The following is a 13,369-nucleotide window of genomic DNA, read 5'->3' as shown; positions in this document are numbered from 1 at the left end:
TTTTTCAGAAGGGCTGATTTAAAGGGACAATGTCCTAGTCCCCTATGAATATCAATAAGTGCACTTGTTCAGGTGCTCGTGGTATTATTGGTAAAGCCGGACTTGGAGTAAAATACCAGTCAGGCTTTGCATATAAAATACAGATTAGCAGATTAACGTCTGCTAACAAGAACAACTTAATTCATAAACAGCAATAGAAAATTGGTATCGCTGTGTTTCTAACATATTTAATAGTTTTACTAAAATCCATACTGTACGCTCCATTCTTAAGTTCATTTATGACAAGGCATTTTTTAACATCAAAAGAACTAAATAATCTCTTACATTCCTGAAATTTTTACATTATTACATTTTATTCTATTGGATTAGCCATTTATAATATTTGACTTATTGCACATAGGCATAACAAGTTTCCACATTGTCTGAGTTTTCGGCTATTTTGTAACATCACAATATCTGGATGGAATCTAAAAAGATAGATATTACATTTTAAATTAAAAAAATGATGTTTCAAAGTTACAAAAAAAGAAAAATTGTTAATCAATACAAAGCCGATATATAATTCTTATCGGCTGTGTTAATATCAGAAAAAGCGGATGTGTTTTCTTTGGCACGGATTTTTAGAAGCCTGTCCACAGTGTGTCTTTGTCATGGGACATAATTCAATCCATCTGATTCTGGTCTGCGGGCCGAATAGAGTGTAAGAAGATTGAAGTTGTGCCCATGTTCCCCCTTGTTGATATGTGCTGTGATGCATTATAATGTTTGCATAGTTATGTGACAGAGTTGTGTTCTGCCCAGCAACAGGTAGGGAGCACGTATAGATAGTTAGAGGTTGGGAGTAGCCCAGAAACAGAGGGGCTTTGTAGCAAGATCAGAGAGGGCTCCCAGCTAGTGGGTCAGAAATGGCCTAGCTTGCAGAGCAGACCTTTAGCCTGAATACTCAGCAGTCGCAAGAGTTGGGTGTCCCCAAAAGTGAGTGGAGACCGAGGCAGTAGATAGCGAGATCTGGAGTAGACTAAGGACAAGAGACAGAAAGACACAGTGATGCATAGGAGACTGCTCCTGAGACAGGATACATAGCAATATGGCCCCGAATTTGCAAGAAAGAGAGGTAACAGGCTAGGACGGAACAGGGAACGTGAAATGAAGAGTGCCCCGGGAGGGAGTTCCAAGGCGTCATCAAGTAAAGAAGTTAAATAACGGTCATAGTTGCAAACCAGTTCCCATAAAGCCCCGTTCACATGTCCACTTTTTAAATACGTACATACACATCCATTGTATTTAATGGTGGTGCGCACGTTAGGTTTTTCACATCCATTTGTCATCAGTGTGACACGTACCAATGCCTGGGAAAAGCCTTACAGTTTGCCTGGTCTCCCTGAGATCATCGCAACCAGATGAGTCTGATGGAAGTTGTATTCAGCACCATTTTTGTACATTGTGTATAAATAAATAATTTTTTATAAAAATGGCGTGGGGTCCCCTGCAATTTTCATAACCAGCGGAGGGAAAGCCAATGGCTGGGACTGATGTTAATAATCTGGGAAAAGGGCCAATAGCCCTAAGTGTTCCCAGGCTATTAACAGCTCACAGCTGTTTGCTTAGCCTTTTCTGGTTAGTTTATGGGGGACCCTAGAAAAAAAATGTGTCTCCTGGATGCATGGCTGAGCGATCGCATCATGCCACTGCTCAGCTATGCATCCAGATGTAGCTTAGTTGGGCTCTCCGTGGGACAAATGGATTATCAGTGGATGGAGGAGGAATATGGTGTTTTTATTTTTTTATATTACAGTAATACATGGGTAAAAGAGGGTGGGAGTGGCCCAATTGGTCAAGGGGGCTACATGAAGCTCCAAAGCAGGTGGAATTGTGCATTATATTGAGCTATTAGACTGCAAAGGGCCCAGATACTGTTCTTGCACAGAAGCCCTCTTTTGCCTGCAACCACTAGTGAATTTGATAGACCTGTGTCTTTTTTAACTTATGTAAACCTGTAATTTTTTTGTTCACCCTTAACCAATTACAATGAAACTTCCATTTTCACAGATCAGTTTAAGAAATGAAAGGTAGGCTCTGATTGGTTGCTATGTTTTGTGTTTTTTCTTTAGAGTTTTTATAAATGAGACTCAATAGTTGGATATTGCCAAAATACAAGGTTTTCCAATAGAACGTTGCTCAGAGCATCACATTACCTCCGCCAGCTTTCTTTTTCCCCATAATGCATTCTGATTCCATGTGCTTATCAGGTAAGTATTCCTTTCCACTCGAAAAGTGTACTCGGGAGCAGCGGCATAACGACCGTGGACGCAGAGGTCGTGATCAGGCCCATGCGGGTGGGGGGCCCGCTGACACCAGAGCAAACTTCAACTGGATGTGTGTCCTCAGACGCACATTCAGTTGAAGTGCATTGCAGAACAGAGACCCGTCAGATCCGTATGCGGCAATATAAGCTCCCGGCCAATCAGAGGCCAGCAGCGGACGCCAGCGTGCATGTGACTGAGGTGTACGGCAGTGATGTCATGTGTTCCCGACGCTTGCATGCTGAAGTTAGTTGCCAGCTCCAGAAGAGGACGCCGGGAGCGGAGGGAAGGTGAGTAACTCGTATAATGGTTTATTTTTTCTGTGCATTAAAAAACAGTGGCAGAATCGAGGACGTATACCAGGATGGGGGATATAAACCAAAATGGAGCCCAGGATAAGGGAGATTTTTTTTATTATATATATATATACACACACATCTATATCCCTTATCCTGGGCTCCATCTTGGTATATATCCTATACATACACACACACACATTCATACATATATGTAAATGTATATTAAAAATACTATATACAGTATACACCAGTAAGGGGATATATATACCAGGATGGGGCCCGGAGTTAAAGGACATATTTATCAGGATGGAGGACATATATAACAGGATCGGGCAGAAGATAAGGGACGGTGGCTCAGTAGTTAGCTTTGCAGCGCTGGAGTCCTGGGTTCAAATCCCACCAAGGACAATAACTGCAAGGAGTTTGTATGTTCTCCCCGTGTTTGCGTGGATTTCCTCCGGGTTCTCCGATTTCCTCCCACATTCCAAAGACATACTGATAGGGAATTTAGATTGTGAGCCCCAAGGGGGACAGTGCCGATAATGTATGTAAAGTGCTGTGGAATTAATAGCACTATATGAGTAAATAAATATATACCAGGATGGGGCCGAGGATAAGGGACATATACACAAGGATGGAGGACATATATAATAGAATGGGGCAGAGGATAAGGGACACAAATACCAGGATAGGGGGGGGGGGATATATAGTGGGTACAGAAAGTATTCAGACCCCTTTAAATGTTTCACACTTTGTTTCATTGCAGCCATTTGGTAAAAATAGTTCTTTTTTCTCATTAATGTACACTCTGCATCCCACCTTGACTGAAACAAAAAGAAATGTAGAAGTTTTTGCAAATTTATTAAAAAAGAAAAAATGAAATATCACATGGTCATAAGTATTCAGACCCTTTGCTCAGACACTCATATTTAAGTCACATGCTGTCCATTTCCTTGTCATCCTCCTTGAAATGGTTCTACTTCTTCACGGAAGGCCAGCTGTGCTTAATTAAACTGATAAGACTTGATTTAGAAAGGCACACACCTGACCTCACAGCTCACATTGCATGTTGGACCAAATGAGAATCATGAGGTCATCATAACTGTCCAAAAGAGCTCAGAGACAGAATTGTAGCAAGGCACAGATCTGGCCAAGGTTACAAAAGAATTTCTGCAGTACTCATGGTTCCTAAGAGCACAGTGGCTTCCATTATCCTTAAATGGAAGAAGCTTGGGACCACCAGAAGTCTTCCTAGACCTGGCCGTTCAGCCAAACTGAGCAATCGTGGGAGAAGAGCCTTGGTGAGATAGGTAAAGAAGAACCCCAAGATCACTGTGGCTGAGCTCCACAGATGCAGTAGGTAGATGAGAGAAAGTTCCACAAAGTCAACTATCACTGCAGGCATCCACCAGTTGGGCTTTTATGGCAGAGTGGCCCGACGGAAGCCTCTCCTCAGTGCCAGACATATGAAAGCCTGCATAGAGTTTGCTAAAAAAACACATGAAGGACTTCCAGACTATGAGAAAAGAGATTCTCTGGTCTGATGACACGAAGATAGAACTTTTTGGTGATAATTCTAAGCAGTATGTGTGGCGAAAACCAGACAGTGCTCATCACCTGCCCAATACAATCCCAACAGTGAAACATGGTGGTGGCAGCATCATGCTATGGGGTGTTTTTCAGCTGCAGGGACAGGACGACAATTGCAATTGAAGGAAACATGAATGCGGCCAAGTAGAGAGATATCCTGGATGAAAACCTCTTCCAGAGTGCTCTGGACCTCCGACTTGGCCGAAGGTTCACCTTCCAACAAGACAATGACCCTAAGCACACAGCTAAAATAACAAAGGAGTGGCTTCAGAACAACTCTGTGACCATTCTTGACTGGCCCAGCCAGAGCTCTGACCTAAACCCAATTGAGCATCTCTGGAAAGACCTGAAAATGGCTGTCCACCAATGTTCACCATCCAACCTGACGGAACTGGAGAGGATCTGCAAGGAAGAATGGCAGAGGATCCCCAAATCCAGGTGTGAAAAACTTGTTGCATCATTCCCAAGAAGACTCATGGCTGTATTAGCTCAAAAGGGTGCTTCTACTCAATACTGAGCAAAGGGTCTGAATACTTATGACCATGTGAGATTTTAGTTTTTCTTTATTAATAAATTGGCAAACATTTCTACATTTCTGTTTTTTTTTTCAGTTAAGATGGAGTGCTGATTGTATATTAATGAGAAAAAAAAAAGAACTTTTTGGAATGTACCAAATGGCTGCAATGAAACAAAGAGTGAAAAATGTAAAGGGGTCTGAATACTTTCCGTACCCACTGTATATACTAGGATGGGACCTAGGATAAGACTTCATAGTTGTGTGCATATAGTGTATGATATACAGTGTATATATTTTTACTAATACAAAGATAAAAACCAAGATTTCTGAAAAATGCAATGCCATTTTTAATCAGTATTAAAAACTTTGCAGTGATAATATTTCAATAGAGAACAGAGATGGTGTAAAAGAATAAGATACACATTATGAAGAATGTAATTAGAAAAAATCTAACAAAAAAGATACTAAAAGGTGATAGTTTGCAAATAGTATTTTCATTTCAGGTAACAGAAAGAAAGCGAGTTCACTCATTCAATTCGGCTGTATGACAAAACACTTGGAAGCATTAATTCAGTCTAAACATCTTAAAAGCAGGTATTTTCCCTCAAGGAAAATAATGACCTATAAATAAATTACAATACAGCGAATTGCCTGAACTTGCCTTATTTCTGATCTCCAGCCTTTTATTAAAGTCACATAAAACAGCATCAACACTGTACACAATTCATCAGAACAGAGTAGTTAATATCTATAAAATAGGTTGCCTTCAAGGATGTCAGTGTTACAGCAAGGAAAAACCAAGCCTCGCTGCAGTCGTATTATAAAATATATAATTATAGATATTTATATATGCATATATGCTTCTGTTTTTCTTTATTTTTTTTACAAAATAATGAATAACTTTGAAAACATAATATTAAACTTCACTAGTTTAATAACTTCATGGAAATACAAACAGAAGAGTCGATGCTTCTCGAGCTTGAAAACACATCATACGTCATCGGCTGGAAGAGGAGGTATGTTTATTCTTGGTCTGGTGAAGAATGCGATCTTTTCCCTGTTGATGATGCACAAAATTATTATTAAGAAGACCCTAAAATATGTGTCTCAAAATTCTACAACATATTGTACATAAAATTCTACAACATACATAATGTGTTTCCAACTGCGTAAGATAGGGATGCAAATTTGCATTAATTTTATTTGAAAGGCATGCGGCAGATTTATTGCAGCAATTTGCATGAGAATTTCCATGCATTTTGTATGGCAGAATTTCAAAGAGGTAAGACGTTTCTGCTTGCACCATTCATATGCTGAAGAAGAACTATGTGAACGTATGAAAACACCCTGAAGGTCCTAACCCAAAGCGATATTAACCCCTTAGTGACGGTGCCAAATGTTTGAAATCTGACCAGTGTCAATTTATGTGGTAATAACTCTGGAATAGTTCAACAAATCCCAGTGATTTTAAAATTGTTTTTTCGTGACACATTATACTTTATGATAATGGTAAATTTAGGTTGATATGTTTTGTGTTTATTTATAAAAAAATATCAGAAATTTGCAATTTTGAAACTTTGAATGATTATCCCTTTAATCCAGATGGTCATACCACAGAAATACATTAATAAATAACATTTCCCTGATGTCGGCTTTACATCAGCACCATTTGTAAAATGTTATTTTATTTTGTTAGAATTTTAGGAGGTTTAAAAATGTAAAAATTTATTTTTTTAGGGACCTATCCATGTTTGAAGTGCCTTTAGTGGACCAATATATTGGGAAACCCCCAAAAGTTATAACATTTTATAAACAGCATCCCCTGACATATTACAGCCCCACAAGGAAACCCACGCGAAACGCGCGTTGGGGCTGCACTACTCAGGTGACCGCAGTGGAGACTATGGGTAAGGATACCATTTGACATTCCTAGTAATGTGAATGTATCTTAAAGTGATACATACCTAATTTTTCGCTGGGTTTTATTGTGACTGGTTTGGTTGTCTTACTGCTTCCCAATTTTCTTATATAGGCAGCATGATCTGAGGGTACCAGTTGGGATAAAGAGGAAGCCCCACACTCTGTTAACTATTTATAATGATGTAGTCACTACTGACTAAGGGGTTAAACAGATATGGACGGTGCAAACACTGATCGTGGCTGATGCAGCAAGTTGTCAGCTATAGTGTACAGCCGACAGCTGCGGGATTGTCACCTGTATGGGGATGCTATTCTTTTATATCTCAGGTCAGTTAAAAGACGTATTGGCGGTCATTAAGGGGATAAAACACCACTCCAGCATTTTTTTTTCACCGCTGGAGTGGCGCTTTAAAAGGAAGTCCCCTGTCCCCTGGTCATATACTCACCCTCAGGCGTCTTCACCGTTTTTTGGTGCCACTCTGGTCCCACGGTGCTATGTTGTGAGCGCAACTTCTGAGAGGTCAGAACTCAGAAGTTAAGTCACAAGTGCAAGTCTATGAGAGGTCAGAACATGGCCAGAACGAGACCTCTCACAGACTTACATTGATTAGTGACCTCCGGCTTGCTCTATGAAACATTGCTGCAGGTTACACACTGCAGATGGACAGGAGTGGTATTTGGATTTTAAGCATCACTCCAGTGGTGAAATAAAAAGACCCTCTGGAGTGGTGATTTAAATTCAGCATATTCCTAAATTTATACACCTAACTTGGCGGGCTTAGCACAGCTGAGTGTGCGGGTGATTTTAAGGGGTAAAATGGAGAGTACCACTAGTATACATTTCTGATGACGGCTTATCCCTTATAACAGCAAAAGAACTGAGCTATTAAAATTCGACATGACCAATTCTTTTCACCTCAAACACCATATGAGAGGGTAGTGTCAGGTGGCACCAAAATCGGTGGGTTCCCTAATGTGTATGGGGGCCTTAAAATGATTCTGAGATACAAACACGATTTTGCCAATGTAAGCATGAAGACAATGACACCTCTGCATTGTCCTGCTACTTTGTAAGTATACGTATACTTGTACGGAAAAATGTACAAGACTCGGCAATAAAAAAATATTTAAAAAATGCTTTTATTTATTTACTGGTAAAGAAAAACTGTTAACTTCCTTTGCTCCCACTGCCCATTATAAAAAGACTAGATGGCAGCCCGATTCTAAAGAATCGGGAGTCTAGAATCCATATATACTTTATTTATTCAAATGTAAGAATAATTTGGTGGGCGGGGACCCTCGGCCTCCGATTTGGTGGGCGGGGCCGCTCGGCCTTCGATTTGGTGGGCGGGGCTCCTCGGCCTCCGATTTGGTGGGCGGGGCCCCTCGGCCTCCGATTTGGTTGGCGGGGCCCCTCGGCCTCCGATTTGGTGGGCAGGGACCCTCGGCCTCTGATTTGGTGGGCGGGGCCCCTCGGCCTCCGATTTGGTTGGTGGGGCCCCTCGGCCTCCGATTTGGTGGGCGGGGCCCCTCGGCCTCCGCTTTGGTGGGCGGGGCCGGGCCCCTCGGCCTCCGCTTTGGTGGGCGGGGCCGCTCGGCCTTCGATTTGTTGGGCGGGGCTCCTCGGCCTCCGATTTGGTTGGCGGGGCCCCTCGGCCTCCGATTTGGTTGGCGGGGCCCCTTATCCTCCGATTTGGTGGGCGGGGACTCTCGGCCTCCGATTTGGTGGGCGGGGACCCTCGGCCTCCGATTTGGTGGGCGGGGACCCTCGGCCTCCGATTTGGTGGGCGGGGTCCCTCTGCCTCCGATTTGGTAGGCGGGGTCCCTCTGCCTCCGATTTGGTAGGCGGGGCCCCTCGGCCTCCGATTTGGTGGGCGGGGACCCTCGGCCTCCGATTTGGTGGGCGGGGACCCTCGGCCTCCGATTTGGTGGGCGGGGACCCTCGGCCTCCGATTTGGTGGGCGGGGACCCTCGGCCTCCGATTTGGTGTGCGGGGCCCCTCGGCCTCCGATGTGGTGGTCGGGGCCCCTCGGCCTCCGCTTTGGTGGGCGGGGCCGGGCCCCTCGGCCTCCGCTTTGGTGGGCGGGGCCGCTCGGCCTTCGATTTGGTGGGCGGGGCTCCTCGGCCTCCGATTTGGTTGGCGGGGCCCCTCGGCCTCCGATTTGGTTGGCGGGGCCCCTCGGCCTCCGATTTGGTGTGTGCTCTGCCTGGGGCCACTGTGCTCTGCCTGGGGCCCCATATGCTGCCTGGGGCCCCTGTGCTCTGCCTGGGGCCCCATATGCTGCCTGGGGCCCCTGTGCTCTGCCTGGGGCCCCATGTTCTGCCTGGGGTCCCCTGTGCTCTGCCTGGGGCCACTGTGCTCTGCCTGGGGCCACTGTGCTCTGCCTGGGGCCCCATGTTCTGCCTGGGGCCACTGTGCTCTGCCTGGGGCCCCATAAGCTGCCTGGGGCCCCTGTGCTCTGCCTGGGACCACTGTGCTCTGCCTGGGGCCCCATATGCTGCCTGGGGCCCCTGTGCTCTGCCTGGGGCCACTGTGCTCTGCCTGGGGCCCCATATGCTGCCTGGGGCCACTGTGCTCTGCCTGGGGCCCCATATGCTGCCTGGGGCCCCTCGGCCTCCGATTTGGTGGGCGGGGACCCTCGGCCTCCGATTTGGTGGGTGGGGACCCTCGGCCTCCGATGTGGTGGGCGGGGCCCCTCGGCCTCCGATGTGGTGGGCGGGGCCCCTCGGCCTCCGCTTTGGTGGGCGGGGCCAGGCCCCTCGGCCTCCGCTTTGGTGGGCGGGGCTGCTCGGCCTTCGATTTGGTGGGCGGGGCTCCTCGGCCTCCGATTTGGTTGGCGAAGCCCCTCGGCCTCCGATTTGGTTGGCAGGGCCCCTCGGCCTACGATTTGGTGGGCGGGGACTCTCGGTCTCCGATTTGGTGGGCGGGGACCCTCGGCCTCCGATTTGGTGGGCGGGGACCCTCGGCCTCCGATTTGGTGGGTGGGGCCCCTCGGCCTCCGATTTGGTTGGCGGGGCCCCTTGGCCTCCGATTTGGTGGGCGGGGACCCTCGGCCTCCGATTTGGTGGGCGGGGCCCCTCGGCCTCCGATTTGGTTGGTGGGGCCCCTCGGCCTCCGATTTGGTGGGCGGGGCCCCTCGGCCTCTGATTTGGTGGGCGGGGCCCCTCGGCCTCCGATTTGGTGGGCGGGGCCCCTCGGCCTTCGATTTGGTGGGCGGGGCTCCTCGGCCTCCGATTTGGTTGGCGGGGCCCCTCGGCCTCCGATTTGGTTGGCGGGGCCCCTCGGCCTCCGATTTGGTGTGTGCTCTGCCTGGGGCCACTGTGCTCTGCCTGGGGCCCCATATGCTGCCTGGGGCCCCTGTGCTCTGCCTGGGGCCCCATATGCTGCCTGGGGCCCCTGTGCTCTGCCTGGGGCCCCATGTTCTGCCTGGGGCCCCTGTGCTCTGCCTGGGGCCACTGTGCTCTGCCTGGGGCCACTGTGCTCTGCCTGGGGCCCCATGTTCTGCCTGGGGCCACTGTGCTCTGCCTGGGGCCCCATAAGCTGCCTGGGGCCCCTGTGCTCTGCCTGGGACCACTGTGCTCTGCCTGGGGCCCCATATGCTGCCTGGGGCCCCTGTGCTCTGCCTGGGGCCACTGTGCTCTGCCTGGGGCCCCATATGCTGCCTGGGGCCACTGTGCTCTGCCTGGGGCCCCATATGCTGCCTGGGGCCCCTCGGCCTCCGATTTGGTGGGCGGGGACCCTCGGCCTCCGATTTGGTGGGTGGGGACCCTCAGCCTCCGATGTGGTGGGTGGGGCCCCTCGGCCTCCGCTTTGGTGGGCGGGGCCAGGCCCCTCGGCCTCCGCTTTGGTGGGCGGGGCTGCTCGGCCTTCGATTTGGTGGGCGGGGCTCCTCGGCCTCCGATTTGGTTGGCGAAGCCCCTCGGCCTCCGATTTGGTTGGCAGGGCCCCTCGGCCTACGATTTGGTGGGCGGGGACCCTCGGCCTCCGATTTGGTGGGCGGGGACCCTCGGCCTCCGATTTGGTGGGCGGGGACCCTCGGCCTCCGATTTGGTGGGTGGGGCCCCTCGGCCTCCGATTTGGTTGGCGGGGCCCCTTGGCCTCCGATTTGGTGGGCGGGGACCCTCGGCCTCCGATTTGGTGGGCGGGGCCCCTCGGCCTCCGATTTGGTTGGTGGGGCCCCTCGGCCTCCGATTTGGTGGGTGGGGCCCCTCGGCCTCTGATTTGGTGGGCGGGGCCCCTCGGCCTCCGATTTGGTGGGCGGGGCCCCTCGGCCTTCGATTTGGTGGGCGGGGCTCCTCGGCCTCCGATTTGGTTGGCGGGGCCCCTCGGCCTCCGATTTGGTTGGCGGGGCCCCTCGGCCTCCGATTTGGTGTGTGCTCTGCCTGGGGCCACTGTGCTCTGCCTGGGGCCCCATATGCTGCCTGGGGCCCCTGTGCTCTGCCTGGGGCCCCATATGCTGCCTGGGGCCCCTGTGCTCTGCCTGGGGCCCCATGTTCTGCCTGGGGCCCCTGTGCTCTGCCTGGGGCCACTGTGCTCTGCCTGGGGCCACTGTGCTCTGCCTGGGGCCCCATGTTCTGCCTGGGGCCACTGTGCTCTGCCTGGGGCCCCATAAGCTGCCTGGGGCCCCTGTGCTCTGCCTGGGACCACTGTGCTCTGCCTGGGGCCCCATATGCTGCCTGGGGCCCCTGTGCTCTGCCTGGGGCCACTGTGCTCTGCCTGGGGCCCCATATGCTGCCTGGGGCCACTGTGCTCTGCCTGGGGCCCCATATGCTGCCTGGGGCCCCTCGGCCTCCGATTTGGTGGGCGGGGACCCTCGGCCTCCGATTTGGTGGGTGGGGACCCTCAGCCTCCGATGTGGTGGGCGGGGCCCCTCGGCCTCCGCTTTGGTGGGCGGGGCCAGGCCCCTCGGCCTCCGCTTTGGTGGGCGGGGCTGCTCGGCCTTCGATTTGGTGGGCGGGGCTCCTCGGCCTCCGATTTGGTTGGCGAAGCCCCTCGGCCTCCGATTTGGTTGGCAGGGCCCCTCGGCCTACGATTTGGTGGGCGGGGACTCTCGGTCTCCGATTTGGTGGGCGGGGACCCTCGGCCTCCGATTTGGTGGGCGGGGACCCTCGGCCTCCGATTTGGTGGGTGGGGCCCCTCGGCCTCCGATTTGGTTGGCGGGGCCCCTCGGCCTCCGATTTGGTGGGCGGGGACCCTCGGCCTCCGATTTGGTGGGCGGGGCCCCTCGGCCTCCGATTTGGTGGGTGGGGCCCCTCGGCCTCCGATTTGGTGGGCGGGGCCCCTCGGCCTCTGATTTGGTGGGCGGGGCCCCTCGGCCTCCGATTTGGTGGGCGGGGCCCCTCGGCCTTCGATTTGGTGGGCGGGGCCCCTCGGCCTCCGATGTGGTGGGCGGGGCCCCTCGGCCTCCGCTTTGGTGGGCGGGGTTAGGCCCCTCGGCCTCCGCTTTGGTGGGCGGGGCCGCTCGGCCTTCAATTTGGTGGGCGGGGCTCCTCGGCCTCCGATTTGGTTGGCGAAGCCCCTCGGCCTCCGATTTGGTTGGCAGGGCCCCTCGGCCTACGATTTGGTGGGCGGGGACTCTCGGTCTCCGATTTGGTGGGCGGCGACCCTCGGCCTCCGATTTGGTGGGCGGGGACACTCGGCCTCCGATTTGGTGGGCAGGGACCCTCGGCCTCCGATTTGGTGGTCGGGGACCCTCGGCCTCCGATTTGGTGGTCGGGGACCCTCGGCCTCCGCTTTGGTGGGCGGGGCCCCTCGGCCTCCGATTTGGTGGGCGGGGTCCCTCTGCCTCCGATTTGGTAGGCGGGGCCCCTCGGCCTCCGATTTGGTGGGCGGGGACCCTCGGCCTCCAATTTGGTGGGCGGGGACCCTCGGCCTCCGATTTGGTGGGCGGGGACCCTCGGCCTCCGATTTGGTGGGCGGGGACCCTCGGCCTCCGATTTGGTGGGCGGGGACCCTCGGCCTCTGATTTGGTGGGCGGGGCCCCTCGGCCTCCGATGTGGTGGTCGGGGCCCCTCGGCCTCCGCTTTGGTGGGCGGGGCCGCTCGGCCTTCGATTTGGTGGGCGGGGCTCCTCGGCCTCCGATTTGGTTGGCGGGGCCCCTCGGCCTCCGATTTGGTTGGCGGGGCCCCTCGGCCTCCGATTTGGTGTGTGCTCTGCCTGGGGCCACTGTGCTCTGCCTGGGGCCCCATATGCTGCCTGGGGCCCCTGTGCTCTGCCTGGGGCCCCATATGCTGCCTGGGGCCCCTGTGCTCTGCCTGGGGCCCCATGTTCTGCCTGGGGCCCCTGTGCTCTGCCTGGGGCCACTGTGCTCTGCCTGGGGCCCCCTGTTCTGCCTGGGGCCACTGTGCTCTGCCTGGGGCCCCATAAGCTGCCTGGGGCCCCTGTGCTCTGCCTGGGACCACTGTGCTCTGCCTGGGGCCCCATATGCTGCCTGGGGCCCCTGTGCTCTGCCTGGGGCCACTGTGCTCTGCCTGGGGCCCCATATGCTGCCTGGGGCCACTGTGCTCTGCCTGGGGCCCCATATGCTGCCTGGGGCCCCTGTGCTCTGCCTGGCGCCCCATATGCTGCCTGGGGCCCCTGTGCTCTGCCTGGGGCCCCTGTGCTCTGCCTGGGGCCCCATGTTCTGCCTGGGGCCCCTGTGCTCTGCCTGGGGCCACTGTGCTCTGCCTGGGGCCCCATATGCTGCCTGGGGCCCCTGTGCTCTGCCTGGGGCCCCATATGCTGCCTGGGGCCCCTGTGC

General features: G+C 52.8%; 1 protein-coding gene across 2 annotated transcripts in view; it reads right to left on the bottom strand.

Annotated features, from left to right (window-relative positions):
* Window positions 1-5,035: 5,035 nt before the first annotated feature.
* WWC3 (WWC family member 3) overlaps window positions 5,036-13,369 on the bottom strand; it is a 187,119-nt gene continuing 178,785 nt past the window's right edge. Inside the window, exons 23-24 of one of the 2 annotated variants that reach the window (XR_013223763.1) lie at window positions 5,132-5,766; window positions 5,036-5,073 (exon numbers count right to left, since the gene is read on the bottom strand). Coding sequence is in view for 1 of the 2 variants with exons in the window: in XM_077294744.1 (XP_077150859.1) it covers window positions 5,700-5,766 (67 nt within the window). In the remaining variant the exon portion in view is untranslated. Of the gene's footprint in view, window positions 5,767-13,369 lie in introns of both variants that reach the window. The other variant, XM_077294744.1, reaches the window with a different exon arrangement.

Source organism: Ranitomeya variabilis, chromosome 3, assembly GCF_051348905.1.
Source record: "Ranitomeya variabilis isolate aRanVar5 chromosome 3, aRanVar5.hap1, whole genome shotgun sequence".
Classification (NCBI taxonomy): domain Eukaryota; kingdom Metazoa; phylum Chordata; class Amphibia; order Anura; family Dendrobatidae; genus Ranitomeya; species Ranitomeya variabilis.
This window is presented reverse-complemented; position numbering and strand designations above follow the sequence as displayed.